The sequence below is a fragment of the Zalophus californianus genome, chromosome 13 (assembly GCF_009762305.2).
Source record: "Zalophus californianus isolate mZalCal1 chromosome 13, mZalCal1.pri.v2, whole genome shotgun sequence".
Taxonomy (NCBI): domain Eukaryota; kingdom Metazoa; phylum Chordata; class Mammalia; order Carnivora; family Otariidae; genus Zalophus; species Zalophus californianus.
In genome coordinates this window covers 17,980,143-17,992,372 of record NC_045607.1, presented here as the reverse complement: position 1 = coordinate 17,992,372, position 12,230 = coordinate 17,980,143, and the positions used below count along the sequence as shown (strand labels likewise).

At 44.7% G+C, this 12,230-nt stretch overlaps 1 protein-coding gene across 1 annotated transcript in view; it reads left to right on the top strand.

Annotated features, from left to right (window-relative positions):
* Positions 1–11,981, top strand: part of PAPPA (pappalysin 1) — a 237,510-nt gene extending 225,529 nt beyond the window's left edge. The window contains exon 22 of the mRNA XM_027616550.1: positions 6,470–11,981. Within this exon, the coding sequence (XP_027472351.1) occupies positions 6,470–6,577 (108 nt within the window). The 3' untranslated portion in view covers positions 6,578–11,981. The remainder of the gene's footprint in view (positions 1–6,469) is intronic.
* Positions 11,982–12,230: the final 249 nt, after the last annotated feature.

Sequence of the window (12,230 nt, the reverse complement as noted above, 5' to 3'; positions counted from 1 at the left end):
CACTGAACTAGTCTAGAGGATCCTAGAAGGCTTCCTGGAAGAGGGGCTAGACATGTTTAGCTTGGAAGATTAGTAAAAGACAACAGGAAGATGACTAAACAGACTACACTAATTCCTCCTTGTCCCAAAAATCACTGGCTTCTGGAGTGTTATAATTTTTCTCTATTTGAGGTGTAGCTTTGACTTTTTCATGTGGCTGAATTAGACACTCAGTTTGATCCTACAAAGGGATCAGACCCTTCTATCCCCCCAAATTATCATCCTCATAACCACTGTCAACATCATGACCACCATCAACACCAACATCACTGATCTCACTGTCACCCTCATCATCCATCACCATTTACTGAGCATATATTACATGCCATGTACCATGCTAAGTGCTGTACATGAATTTTATACTTTACCTAAAATACTTTCAATGGGCAGGACTGGTATTACCTCCGTTTTACAGAGAAACTGAAGCCCCCCCAAAGGAAAGTAATTTGCCTAAGGACATACACTAAGTCACCAACAGGGCAAGGAATCAAACCCAAATCTCATTCCCTTTTCTCCACCTTACCCTCCACATGAGCACTGTTTCCACATTTAAATTGGAATACAGGCCTCTGTATTCATGGACTCTTCCATGCCCTGTGCCAGGCATGTATCTACCCTACCTCCAAGGAGCTCACAGGGAGTCCTTGTACTTGACATCACACCTTGGTCTACTGGATCTCATTAAATCTTTCTATCAACACGATGAAGTCCTTGGGACTCAAGAGTGGTTAAGTGACTTGCCCAAGCTCCCACAGTGGGCGGGTGGACAGGTAAGGCTTTCTGACATTTGGCATAGGATGTGTCTTGCTCCCCACACTGCACACTCTGCTTGTGACCTCCCTGTTGAGTCTGAGTCAGAATACCGCCCCTGCCAGCGTCAGAGGACCTGCAGCCAGGGCCTTGTGGTGCATTTGCCTGGGCTGCATTCCTGAGCAGCTCTCTCACACATACACAGATGGAGGTGTTATCCTGGGCAACTCACCCAGAGGAGAAACCCCTGTGCCTGAGCACCATCTCCAGCCCAGAGGAAAAAAAGGAGAGAATACTGGCCTTTAGTCATTGACCTGGGCTTATTGACAGAATCCTAGAGTGGGTGGCCAAGCCATTTATGGGGTAGCCTAGCCACACGGTGCTGGGAATCCCAAATGTAAACTGGCCACCACAGCATTTGTACTGTGGGTGGTAGGTTTTCTTGGGAGGCCATCTGTGGGAGAAGGTAGGAAGCTGCTTGGGGAATCAGGGAATCTGGGAATTGGGCTCAGAGCTGACTTTACCAGGATGTGGCCCTTTTTTCGGTGTCTCAGTTTCTTCCTCTTTCAAAAGGGGACCTTGACTCCTGCTCTGCCTGCCTCCTGGGGCGGGGGGCTCAGTACCAAGGAGTGGTTACAAACAAGGATGCAGATCGCAGGCCACCTGCCAGCCAAGTGACTTATCTCTGTGCATCTTAGTTTCCTCTTAAGATGTAAAATGGGGCTAGTAACAATAGCTACCTTATTAGGGTTGCTGGGAAGAGTGAGTGAGATAATGCACACTGGGTTAATTCAGCCAGGCACATAATAAAGGGATAAAAGGCTATTGGCTGTTTAAAAAAAAAGAAAGCAGTCAGCCTGGCCAGGTTGTGAAGGAGGAGCCTTCTTATTCTTGCTGGCTGAAAAGCTCTCGGTGTTTGGAGTGGACTTTCAAATCCTATGTCATCTAGTTACTGATGGGTAATGAGGCCCGGGGCAAGTTTGCTTTGTTCTAAATGTTCTGAAACCTCTATTTTCTCATCTGCAAGATGGGTTGCTAACAACAGTAGCCTCACAGGGTTGTGCAGAGTGGACTAGCCAGGAGATAGGAATTACCCGGCACGTGGAAGGCCCTCAGGAAGTATGTGTGTGTGTATGTGTGTGTGTGTGTTAAAGTGGTGTTCACTGCTGTGCACCTGCCTCTTCCAAGTCAGACCGAGGAACACCTGGGAAGTGGCTAGAGCTGCTAGTCTCTACCCTTCTTTTCCCACTTGTAGGCCCCTGAATAGGGAGGAAGCTTGTGACAAAAGGAGACCCCAGGGCTGGCTCTGAACAGGCAGTTCGCTAAGACGCCAGAGGCAGGGAGGCGGAGGAAACAAGATGCTGTACATCTCCTCTGCACTAGGATCTCCGTGAGCTGGTTTGGAGACATTACTTCATTGACTCCTCACCAGAATCTGGTGAGGTCTTTCTGAGGACCCTTGCCTTACAGATGGTTAAGATGAAGTCCCCAGGGTGCCAAGGACTTGCCAAAAGTCAAGCAGTGCCTATGTGGAGCCCACACCTGAACCCAGGCTTGTCTGCCTCCTAAATTCCTAGCAAGGGCTCAGTAGATGCAGCTGCATGCACAAGCATGCAGTGAAGATAGGAAGGCTCCAGATCTGCCTCCTGAGACCAAACCTTCTAGACTTTGTTGTATTCTGATCAGGGTTCCTTCCCTCAGTTTCCAGACATGTTTCTCTGGGAAAATGTTGAAATTGCCGTGGTTGACTTGGGGAAGGAAGAAAATGGTCATACCACACCCACTTAGCCACGGTGGCCAGACTGGCCAGAGAAGCTAACTGGTGGTGGAGCCCTCCCAGCTGATGACTTTGGAGAAGCTGAAGGACCTGGGGATGGCAGAAAGGGGAATGTGCAAGACAGGGTTTGTGGGAGAAAGTCTAAATTCCTACATCTTTTCTGGCCAGGGCTTTGGCCTTCTGCTTTTTTTCTCAGACTGAGAAGGCTTTTCAGACAGATGGGAAGGTAGAGACCATTAAAATTGAATCTTAATGTACAGGTAAGGAAACTGAAGCCCAGAGAAAGGAAGTAACCTGTACCTAGTCACGTAGTAAGTGAGGGCAAGAGCAGAGGCTCCCTGCCTTGGATCTGGGTATATATTCATGCATTCATTTGTTCCTCCATTCATGAGTCCACTGAGGGCCTGTTATGTGATATATAAAGGCCTAGGTCAACAACAGACAGGCTCCCTGCCCAGACTGAGCTGGCATACAAGTTCAGAGCATTTCAGCACAAGAAGGGCTTACGTAGGATGCTGTGATATGGAACACAGGTGATGGTACCATCTCTGGTCAGACCAATGAGGGAGGAGGTGACACCTGAGATGAGACCTAAAGAGTGGAAGAAAAGCCAGCCAGGAAAGAGGAGCGAGGGCAGAGGAACGTTAATGGCTGGAGACTTGCTCGGGTGGGGGTTCTCTGTGTAGGCTGTTCAACAGTGTTGTGCCAGCCAACAGAGGAAAGGCCAGACTCACAGAAGAGTGTTCATGTAGAAGAAAGCAACATTAATGATCCACACAACCTCCTGAATGGGTGTTCTATCACAGAAAGCCTTATCAGTTCAGTAATTCCAGTTAATCTACCAAAGAATTATGTTTTACTTTTGTAAGGTGTACAACAGTGATCTATTTTGGTGTCAGTTTTTCAAAAAAGTTTTGATTATGGGCAAAAAAAAAAAAAAAAAGTAGGAAAACACTTGGAGTATTTGAGGAACCAAGAAGTAAACAAGCCACAGAAAGTGAGGAGAAGGGGACCAGGAGAGGTCCAAGAAGTGTGTGTGATCAAATCATGCAAGGCCTTGATCTCATGGTTAAGGACTTTGGGTCTTATTCTAAGAAGTCTGTTCAATTTTCGCCTATGTGAGGTGCAGCAGAAAGCATGAGCACTAAATCAGATGTGAAATTACCTCTAATGGGTCACAGAGATGGAGAGAATTGTGCACAGGACGTTAGAGGTAGCTGGATCATTTTAATGTTAGAATGTGGGCAGGAGAAGAGAACAGATAAAGGAATGGGTTGAGTTGAGGACAAAGAAGCTGCCGAAGTCAGGGAGGTAGGAGAGAGGGACGACAGGCAGCAAAGGTATGACAGATGGTGAAATGTGAGCTGGTGGGAAATTTGATTCAGCACATATGTATTCAGCATCAAGCATCTCCTGAGTGTTAGACCACGTGCTGGGGCTTCTGGGTATTCTTGTTTGATCTTCACAACCATACGAAATACAGTGTTTTTAAAAATCACCCTTTTATAGATGTAGACACGAAGGGTCAGGACAGTGAAGAGATTTTCCCAAAAGTGTTTAGTGACTATGAGTCAAGCAAGGATGCCAGTCCAGGCCTCCTGGCTCCCACAATGGTACTCTCCCCACTTGACCTCAGTTATTAACTTTGGACTTGGCTCTGCCATCAGAGCCCCCCCTTGGAGATTTCCCTCTCTGTCTCTTCCAATTCTAACATTCTCTGCTTCTCTTAGAGATACGGAGGTTGTAGAAGAATACTCTAGATTAGAAGGCACAGCCTCCACAAAGGCAGGATGACCAGGAAGTAAAGTAGTTGTAAGCAGGACAATCTGTGAGAATGCTTCCCGTTCTTGGGAACGCCTTATGAATTTAAGTTGAAAAGAAAGACGGAGTTGTGCTAGTCATGAATATAATGAAAGGGTCAGTAAGAGATGGAGAAATGAACAGACATTCATTCCATTCGATGGCTCAGGCCCTGAGAAAACAAGAATGAATAAGACTGACGTGGTTCCTGCCTCACTGAGGGAGAGAGATGAGGAGATAGATATCTGTCATTTGATTGACCTATGTGCGGAGCATATGCCAAGAACTGTGCATTACATGGCTTTCGTCTATTCCCTTATCCTTCATCACAACCTCAGGAGGTATATGCTTTCATTATTCCCATTTAATGAATGAATTAACTGAGGCTCACAGAAGTCCTCACATGCTCAAGGTCACAGGAGTAGGTGAGAGAGCTGGGGCTTATACTTCAATCTTCCTTTTTAAATCGTTGCAAAATTGCAGGAGGGAGAGAGGTTGAGAGGGAGGGAGTAAAGGAAGGACAGAAGGCCAAGAGGCAGAGAGAAGAGTTTGATACAGAGAATGAGTCCACAAGCTAGGAGGACAAAGATGTTCTCTGAGACGGTGTGAGCACTTGGAGACCCTGCCTAGGCAGGAGGCGAATGAGGTCATTAAATCCATCTGCGCAGATGGGGACCCTCTGGGAAAAGTTATATGCAAATATCATGATGCAATGAGGTGCAATCTGAAATCCACTTGCGTTAGCTCAGGCTGGGGCTCAAGCAGGGACTGCACTGTGCTCTTTGGAAAGATCATCTGCTGAATGAAGAAGACATTTGCTCTTTCAGTTTCTAGAAAGGAAAGCCAGCTCAAGGTCACAGAGCGTATGAAGGGATGGACGGGGACCAAAATTCAGGCTTCTCCCCCATGATTGTTTTCCTTAGAGAGAATGCATATGCTTGAGAGGGGGGAGAGGCAGAGGGAGAATCTCAAACAGACCCACACCCAGCTCGGGGCTGGATCCTGAGATCATGACCTGCGCAGGAATCAAGAGTCAGATGCTCAAACGACTGAGCCACCCAGGCGCCCCTCCCCCACTTAAAACATGTTTAAAAATTTTTCCCAGCTTTCATAATATATGTGGATAACCACATTGTATACCTCTCATCCTTTCTTATTCAAAATCTGCTCCTGAGAGCCTTAAAACCAAACCTTATGCAAAATCTCTGTGTGAAATGTCCCCCACCAAGAGCTCAGGCCCCCTGGAAAGCGGTCTGAGCTTGCTGGGACATGCTCTTGTTGTTTTCATCCTTGCCTCCCCAAATCAAAATTCCCAGCATATGTCTGTCTTAAAAGATACGCGCCTGGGTGGCTCAGTTGGTTGGGCGGCTGCCTTCGGCTCAGGTCATGATCCTGGAGTCCCGGGATCGAGTCCCACATCGGGCTCCCTGCTCAGCGGGGAGTCTGCTTCTCCCTCTGACCCTCTTCCCTCTCATGCTCTCTATCTCTCATTCTCTCTCTCTCAAATAAATAAATAAAATCTTAAAAAAAAAAGTTTAAAAAAAAAAGATACTTTCATGTACTTTCTTTCACTTGACCACCACAACGGCCCTATAAGTTAAGTATTCCATTGTGCCAGTCTTATCAACCAGCTCTGGTACAGTACATTACACTTTTCACCCATGATTTCCTTCAGCCGTTAGAGTTCCCAGGGCAAGGTGGGGCTGGTAGATACCAGTTGTACAGCTGGGCACCTGAGGCTCAGAAGTAGCTTGCCTATTTTAAATACCATGTCCGTCATCTGTTACTTTGGGCAAATGCCTGCCCCTTTCAGAGAGCCTCAGTTTCCCTGTCTGTAAAAGGGTGATTGTCCTAGTATTTATCTTACAGAGTAGCCTGACCCATCATAAATGCCCTCAAAAATGAAAGTTGCTATTCTAATGATTGTGATAAAAGTTATGACATGGCTAGCAAGAAGCAGAGGAAGGACTTATTAAACTTGAATCTGCTGCCGACACCCACCCCCCAATCCAGTCATTGTCCTCCTGCTCAGCACTGCTTCTCTGAAAATTACTGCATCAGACCCAACCACCTGGCTCACCTCTTCTTTCTCTCTCTCTGCAGGTCACCCCCTTCCCTATGTCCTGTGACCTACAAGGTGACTGTGCTTGTCGGGACCCCCAGGCCCAAGAACACAGCCGTAAGGACCTCCGGGGATACAGCCATGGCTAAGGAAGGACAAGGAGTTGACAAAGAATTCCCAGCACCAGGACTCGCATCCCTTTGGTATTGATTTCACAGTCAGCTGCTCAACGGAATGGCCTCCCCACACCAGGGATCCTTAGCACCCAACCGGTCTGCCTTTAATTTCACCCAGGAAGGACTTACAGTAGGGGCGCATGAGCCAAGTCTCACCACGCTGGATGATGGAATGGAATCCCATCCCAAAGTCTTAGATGGATTGCAAAGATGAGTGTGCAGTCCCAGAGCCTAAAATTCTCATTTGTTACACAACCACAACAAGAAACATGTTCTATATTTAGGAGTGTGCACATATGTGGTTAGTACACATGCATGCATACACACCCAAACAAACATCTGCGTGAGGACAGTTTGGGAGACTGAGCAGAGAGAAACTGGAACACACTCAGTCTTTCCTTTCCCAAGCTCCTAGCCAATACTGTCCTTGGGAGAAAGAGAGTTGCAGAAACTGCCAAGGCCAAGTGTTGAGATGTCAAGATAGCTTGCACTCTGAGGCTTGGAACATGTAGGGCATGCACAATCGTGCAGTCCTTTGGGATTAGAAGTGAATGGTCTCTGATCACCTACCTTCTAAGGAAGTAGGACCCAGGACGAGGTAAAGAATCCAAGGTACGCAAAGCCCCCAAATTCTTCTGCTGCCATGGGGGATTTTACCCCAACTCCAGGGTTTGCGGCTAAGCTGGAAATGGCATAGGGTTGCAGTGTCAAGGTATTATAACAGCCCCCTGCTTGAGGCCATAATATCCCTCCAGAACCCACCCATTCCCCAAATCTTGCCTTGGGACCACATTCGCTGCTACTTTTCCTGCTGCTCTATCCTATACATTGAGTACCCCCAAGATGGTAGGACTAGGTTAGGAAAAACCCCACACAACCAAACAGTCTGCCTTAAAAGTGACCCACATTTTTCCACAGCTCCTCACTTCTTAGCCCTTCTGCAAGAGAAAATTCCTCATTGGCCTACATGGTGAGAAGTTAAATCCCCCATGGGTGGGCTTCTCATCCTGGAAGGGAGTAGAGGGACTGGAGATGCTGAAACCCTCACTGAGAGTCCAGAATGTCTGAGCCAGTGTTAGATTTTGTAATCAAGTGGACCAGTGTTAAATGTCTGTGATGTTGGGGCCATCCAGAGACTGCCAGGATAGTGGGGACTCTTGAGTTATTAGCCTCATCCAGGCTTTTCTGGCCCTCCCGGCTAGGTCAGGCTTTGGTGCTGAGGACCTTGCTGTGGCCCTGAGCAGCTATAATTCTAGGACAGAGAATCATCTTGGGCATGATCCATCTAAACTATGTTCTCGAGGGCCATCAGAGAGAAGCCCGAGAGTTCACAGACTCAGTCCCCAACAACCCAACATGGTCATCATGTTTTCCACATCATCTTCCATCTACCAGGACTCCCATCCAGACCTGTGGTTGGTGAATCCTTCCCTCTTTCCCATGTTTAGCCTCCAAAACTTAAGAGGAAGGTAGTCCAACGCACGTGGAAGGCCCTACCTCATTGGGCTCCTCTTTGCCTGTGTTCCACCAGTTACTTGTCCACTCCTTTTGAATTAATATGGAAAGAAATTAACACAGAATGAGGTAGAGAGAATGGTCAAGCTGGACATAATTTCTGAGACCTGGACTGAGACAGTGAAGCAATGGGAGGGTATCATATAAAGACTGCTATAAATCAAGTCATCTCAAATCTAGTGAAAACAACCAACAAAAACAAAGCCTAGCATAGGAATGGGAGACCCCAGGCATACATGCTGACCCTCCTCATTCCTGCACCTGAGGCAAGCGCTGTTCATCAGTCATAGTCCTTTTTCCCTATGGGGACCAAAAATAACTTCAGGAACCTTCTTACTACCTTACTCCCAACAGCGATTACCTGCCGACCAAGAACACTTGAGAAGCCAACATACCAAAGTGCTTTTTGCACAGGTGCCCACAAATTAGGATGCAGAGCTTAGATTTTTGTGGCTCGTACCATATTCCAAACCCTGAGATTAGGTTCCAAAATGGAGAAGCTGCCACCATGGGTAAGGACAGGCTCAAGTCCTTTATGTTTCCTTCTTTTACACACTCATATCTCATTTCTATCCAGAGCACTTTCTATAGTTACCAGGGCCAATCCTTAGCAAAATAATCATAAAAATGGAAGAACTGATCCCATTTTGTACTCCTTCCAGTACCTTAGAACTCTTGCCAGCTAGTAAAGCCCTCTCTTGCCCTAGCTGAGTTACCAACGTGTGTGGTTAGCTGACAAGATACGAACTAAGAAAGGTAACCGTGTGGGCCCTCCCAGTTGCTCTGTCATACCAATCAGTAGTGCAAAAGGCCTTGGAGACCCAAAGACGCCATCACTGATACTGGGGTTGCAGGAACCACAGAAAAACCTCACCAGCTTCCCTTCAGTTGACTCTCATCCTTTCTGCCTTCACCCTCACCCAGTCTGTGCCCACACTCTCCAGCTGAGCAAAGCTTCCTAGAGGCTGACTTCTATCTTCAGACCCACAGATTGAGTCGAGCAAGGAGCCACCCAGTCTCCTCCTGACTGTCATTTAAACCTGTTACTCATAAATTCATATTTGCCAAGGATATTAGGCAAGACAGGCTACTTGACGGATGGCCAGCCTCATGCCCACATGGAAGGCCCTTCTCAAAACTTAGTGAAAGAGACTCCATTCTATTCATGCAATGCACTGATTTCTGGCTTCGTTTTCTTTCTGGGAATAAACTCATTGTCGTATCCCTTCGATTATCTCCTGTTTAGGATCATGGAGTACTCACAAGGAGGCAGATGTGAAGCCCTGTTGTCTATCAGCAGCTCAGGGGCCCTAAAGCAGTTGGGGGTTCTGGGTCTGAAGAAGTATTAGCCTGTTGGCAGCAAGAAAGAAAAGATGAGGAAGACGGTTCTCCAAACCCTGTTTTGGGGAGCCGTTCCGAGCCACAACCCTAACTGCATGCCCAGAGGACTTGTATTACCCCCATATTCTGTGCCAACCACCTCTTAAGGGAAGACAGGCCCTGGCAAGTCCATTTTGGTGGCTGAATTAGGGTGTTAAGAAAGGGAGCGATCAATGGTCATAAATAGCAGGGCTTTGAAGATGAAGGGTATCGGCTGCTACTCCTGGCTTCAGCATGTTGAGTTACTGCCTAGACAGTTCTCTTGGTCTTTTTTCCACCTTGGCCCATGCTTACATGCTATTTGTTGAAAATAATTCTTTGAGACAGATTTCAGCTACCTCCCTTCCAGGTTCAATTTGACTTGGTTGTAACTGTCAATTTGTTATAGGTCTTACCTGTGTTTTAAAAAGAAAAAGAAAGAAAGAAAGAAAAAGGAAGGAGGAAAGGAAGAAAGAAAACCATAAATCCAAGTTAACAGTTTGAGGTTTTTGTGGCGTGTGTGTGTGTGTGTGTGTGTGTGTGTGTGTGTGTGTGTGTGTTTTCTGGAACTACTTCAAATGGGAAAATAAAAAGGAGAAATTGATGGTAACAAATCTGTACAGATAGAGATTGATAGAAGACAAAGAGATGAAAAGGAAATAAAAATGCATGATTAAAACTAAGAATTAAAAAAAAACAAAACTATTTTTGTGCTTGCTAAAGGGAACTATTTATTCTACAGGCTGAGTAGGTAGACACAAGCATAAAAATTTCCCTAGAAGGAGACATAAAGCGGGATTTTATAATGCTGTTATTTTCTGTACATTGTGATAGGGTCCAGGAAATAAGGCATCTTCCCCCTTGATTTGTTGTTGTTGGGGGAGCATTTTGTCTATATGTTTGGTGGCAATCGGTGTTAGTAGGGAGTGGGGAGGGCTTGAAATTGGTTTTACCTGATATTAAGGGGACATAGTGTGTTGTGCTTTTCACTTTATAAAATGTTTGTATTTACCAGTAGAGCACTGGGCTTTCTAAAGACTGCACTTAGAATCACACTGCACAGTCCACTTTCCTAAAAAGCTGCTACATGACCAGACAGGTAATTCCCCTGGTTTTTGAGAAACGACACAAAAACAAACCAAGCAAAACAGCAAACATAAAAACTAAGTAGCAAAGGAATAAAAGCCTGTTCTTTTTAACTTATTCAAGTTTTGCCAAATTCCTACCAATTGATCTTTAAAAGAACTGTAATGATAGCCAGGAGAGGAGTTATGTCTCTAAAGAAAGAACCTGGAATTCTTGACGCCAGGCTGCAGTTGGCTAGTGATCTTGAACAAGTCAACAAAGAGCTTCTCCATTTGCCTCAGTTTCTCCAGCTGCAAAATGGGGATGATATTACTTACCTACCTCACAGTGGGATGGCAGGGGATGGTGAGGCCCTGAGGTTCTAAAGGGGCTGTGGCAGTCTGTGAGAGACACAAAGTCCATGGGTTACTTTTTCAAGAATGCACGGGCCAGTGGCCATCTACACAAGACAGGGAGTGCTCATCAGATGTTTCAAGGAATAAAGCTGGAGCTCCTGCATTTTATTATCCACCTGAAGAGAGAGGCTTGTATTTGGGAATATTTCACTCATAGGCAAACTGGATTTTTCTCCCCCTATTCTGGCCTTTACCAGTTCTAGAATTTTATTAAAAGCCAATTACATCTTCCAGTGAAAAAGTCAGTTTACTGTGTGGTCTATTCAAGACTTATGGGCCATTTCCAACTTCACAGAGGAAGGGAGTCACTAAAATCTCTTCTCCTTCTCAGACTTAAAATTCCACATTAAGTGTTCCATTAAAACAAGATATGGCATTCTGAGTGCAAACAACTCGGGGCTTCTTAAACTAATACACCAGCAGTCAGTGAGGAGAATTTTGAACAATTCTTGAGTTGCTTTCTTGGGTCTCTATAATCAATAACCTGTCCGCAGATATCTATCTATATAAAGATATTATATATAAATATAAATTTACATATATATGCACATGTATATATAGTTGTACATATATGTGTGTATATATATACTTAAATGTAATATTTACAAAATAAAACTGTGATCTCGTCTAGAGAAAATGTATTCATATTACAAACTGCTCTTCCATATTTATGTATCATATTATACCTTTTTATTATTGTTATAATTATTATGGGTATTTCTAATTATTATGATGTTGAAATCTGTTTGGCACCTTCTGGAAACAACCAAAAAATGACTCTCCATTGAAGTGCTTACAATCTGTTCTCATGAGAATTCTACTGGCCTACTACTATAAAAAAAAAAAAAAAGAAAAAAATCTAAACACCAAAAACAAAACACAATTCCAATCCTTTTTCTGTACCTCACGCGCATAAATTTGCTGCTCCTATTTTGGGTTTTATTTTTTTTCCTGTTTATGTGTTTTTATGGATCTAAGTTAAGTCTTTCAGCAATATATAAAATTGTAAATAGTAAACTTTATTTATTAAGAATGTCATCTTTTTTAATTTATATTTACACAATTGTTCATCTAATTTATTTTTTCTATACGGTTTTAAATACTCAGACATATTTTGCTGTTCGTGATATTTTTATCTTGTTCTTGTGGATTTGTTTTTCCATACTGTTTTCTCTGGTCTCAATTACAGGTTGGATCTCACACACACACACACACAAAAAATGATGTCAAAGACAGAAATATTTTGCCACTGTTGATTACTATACCTTAAA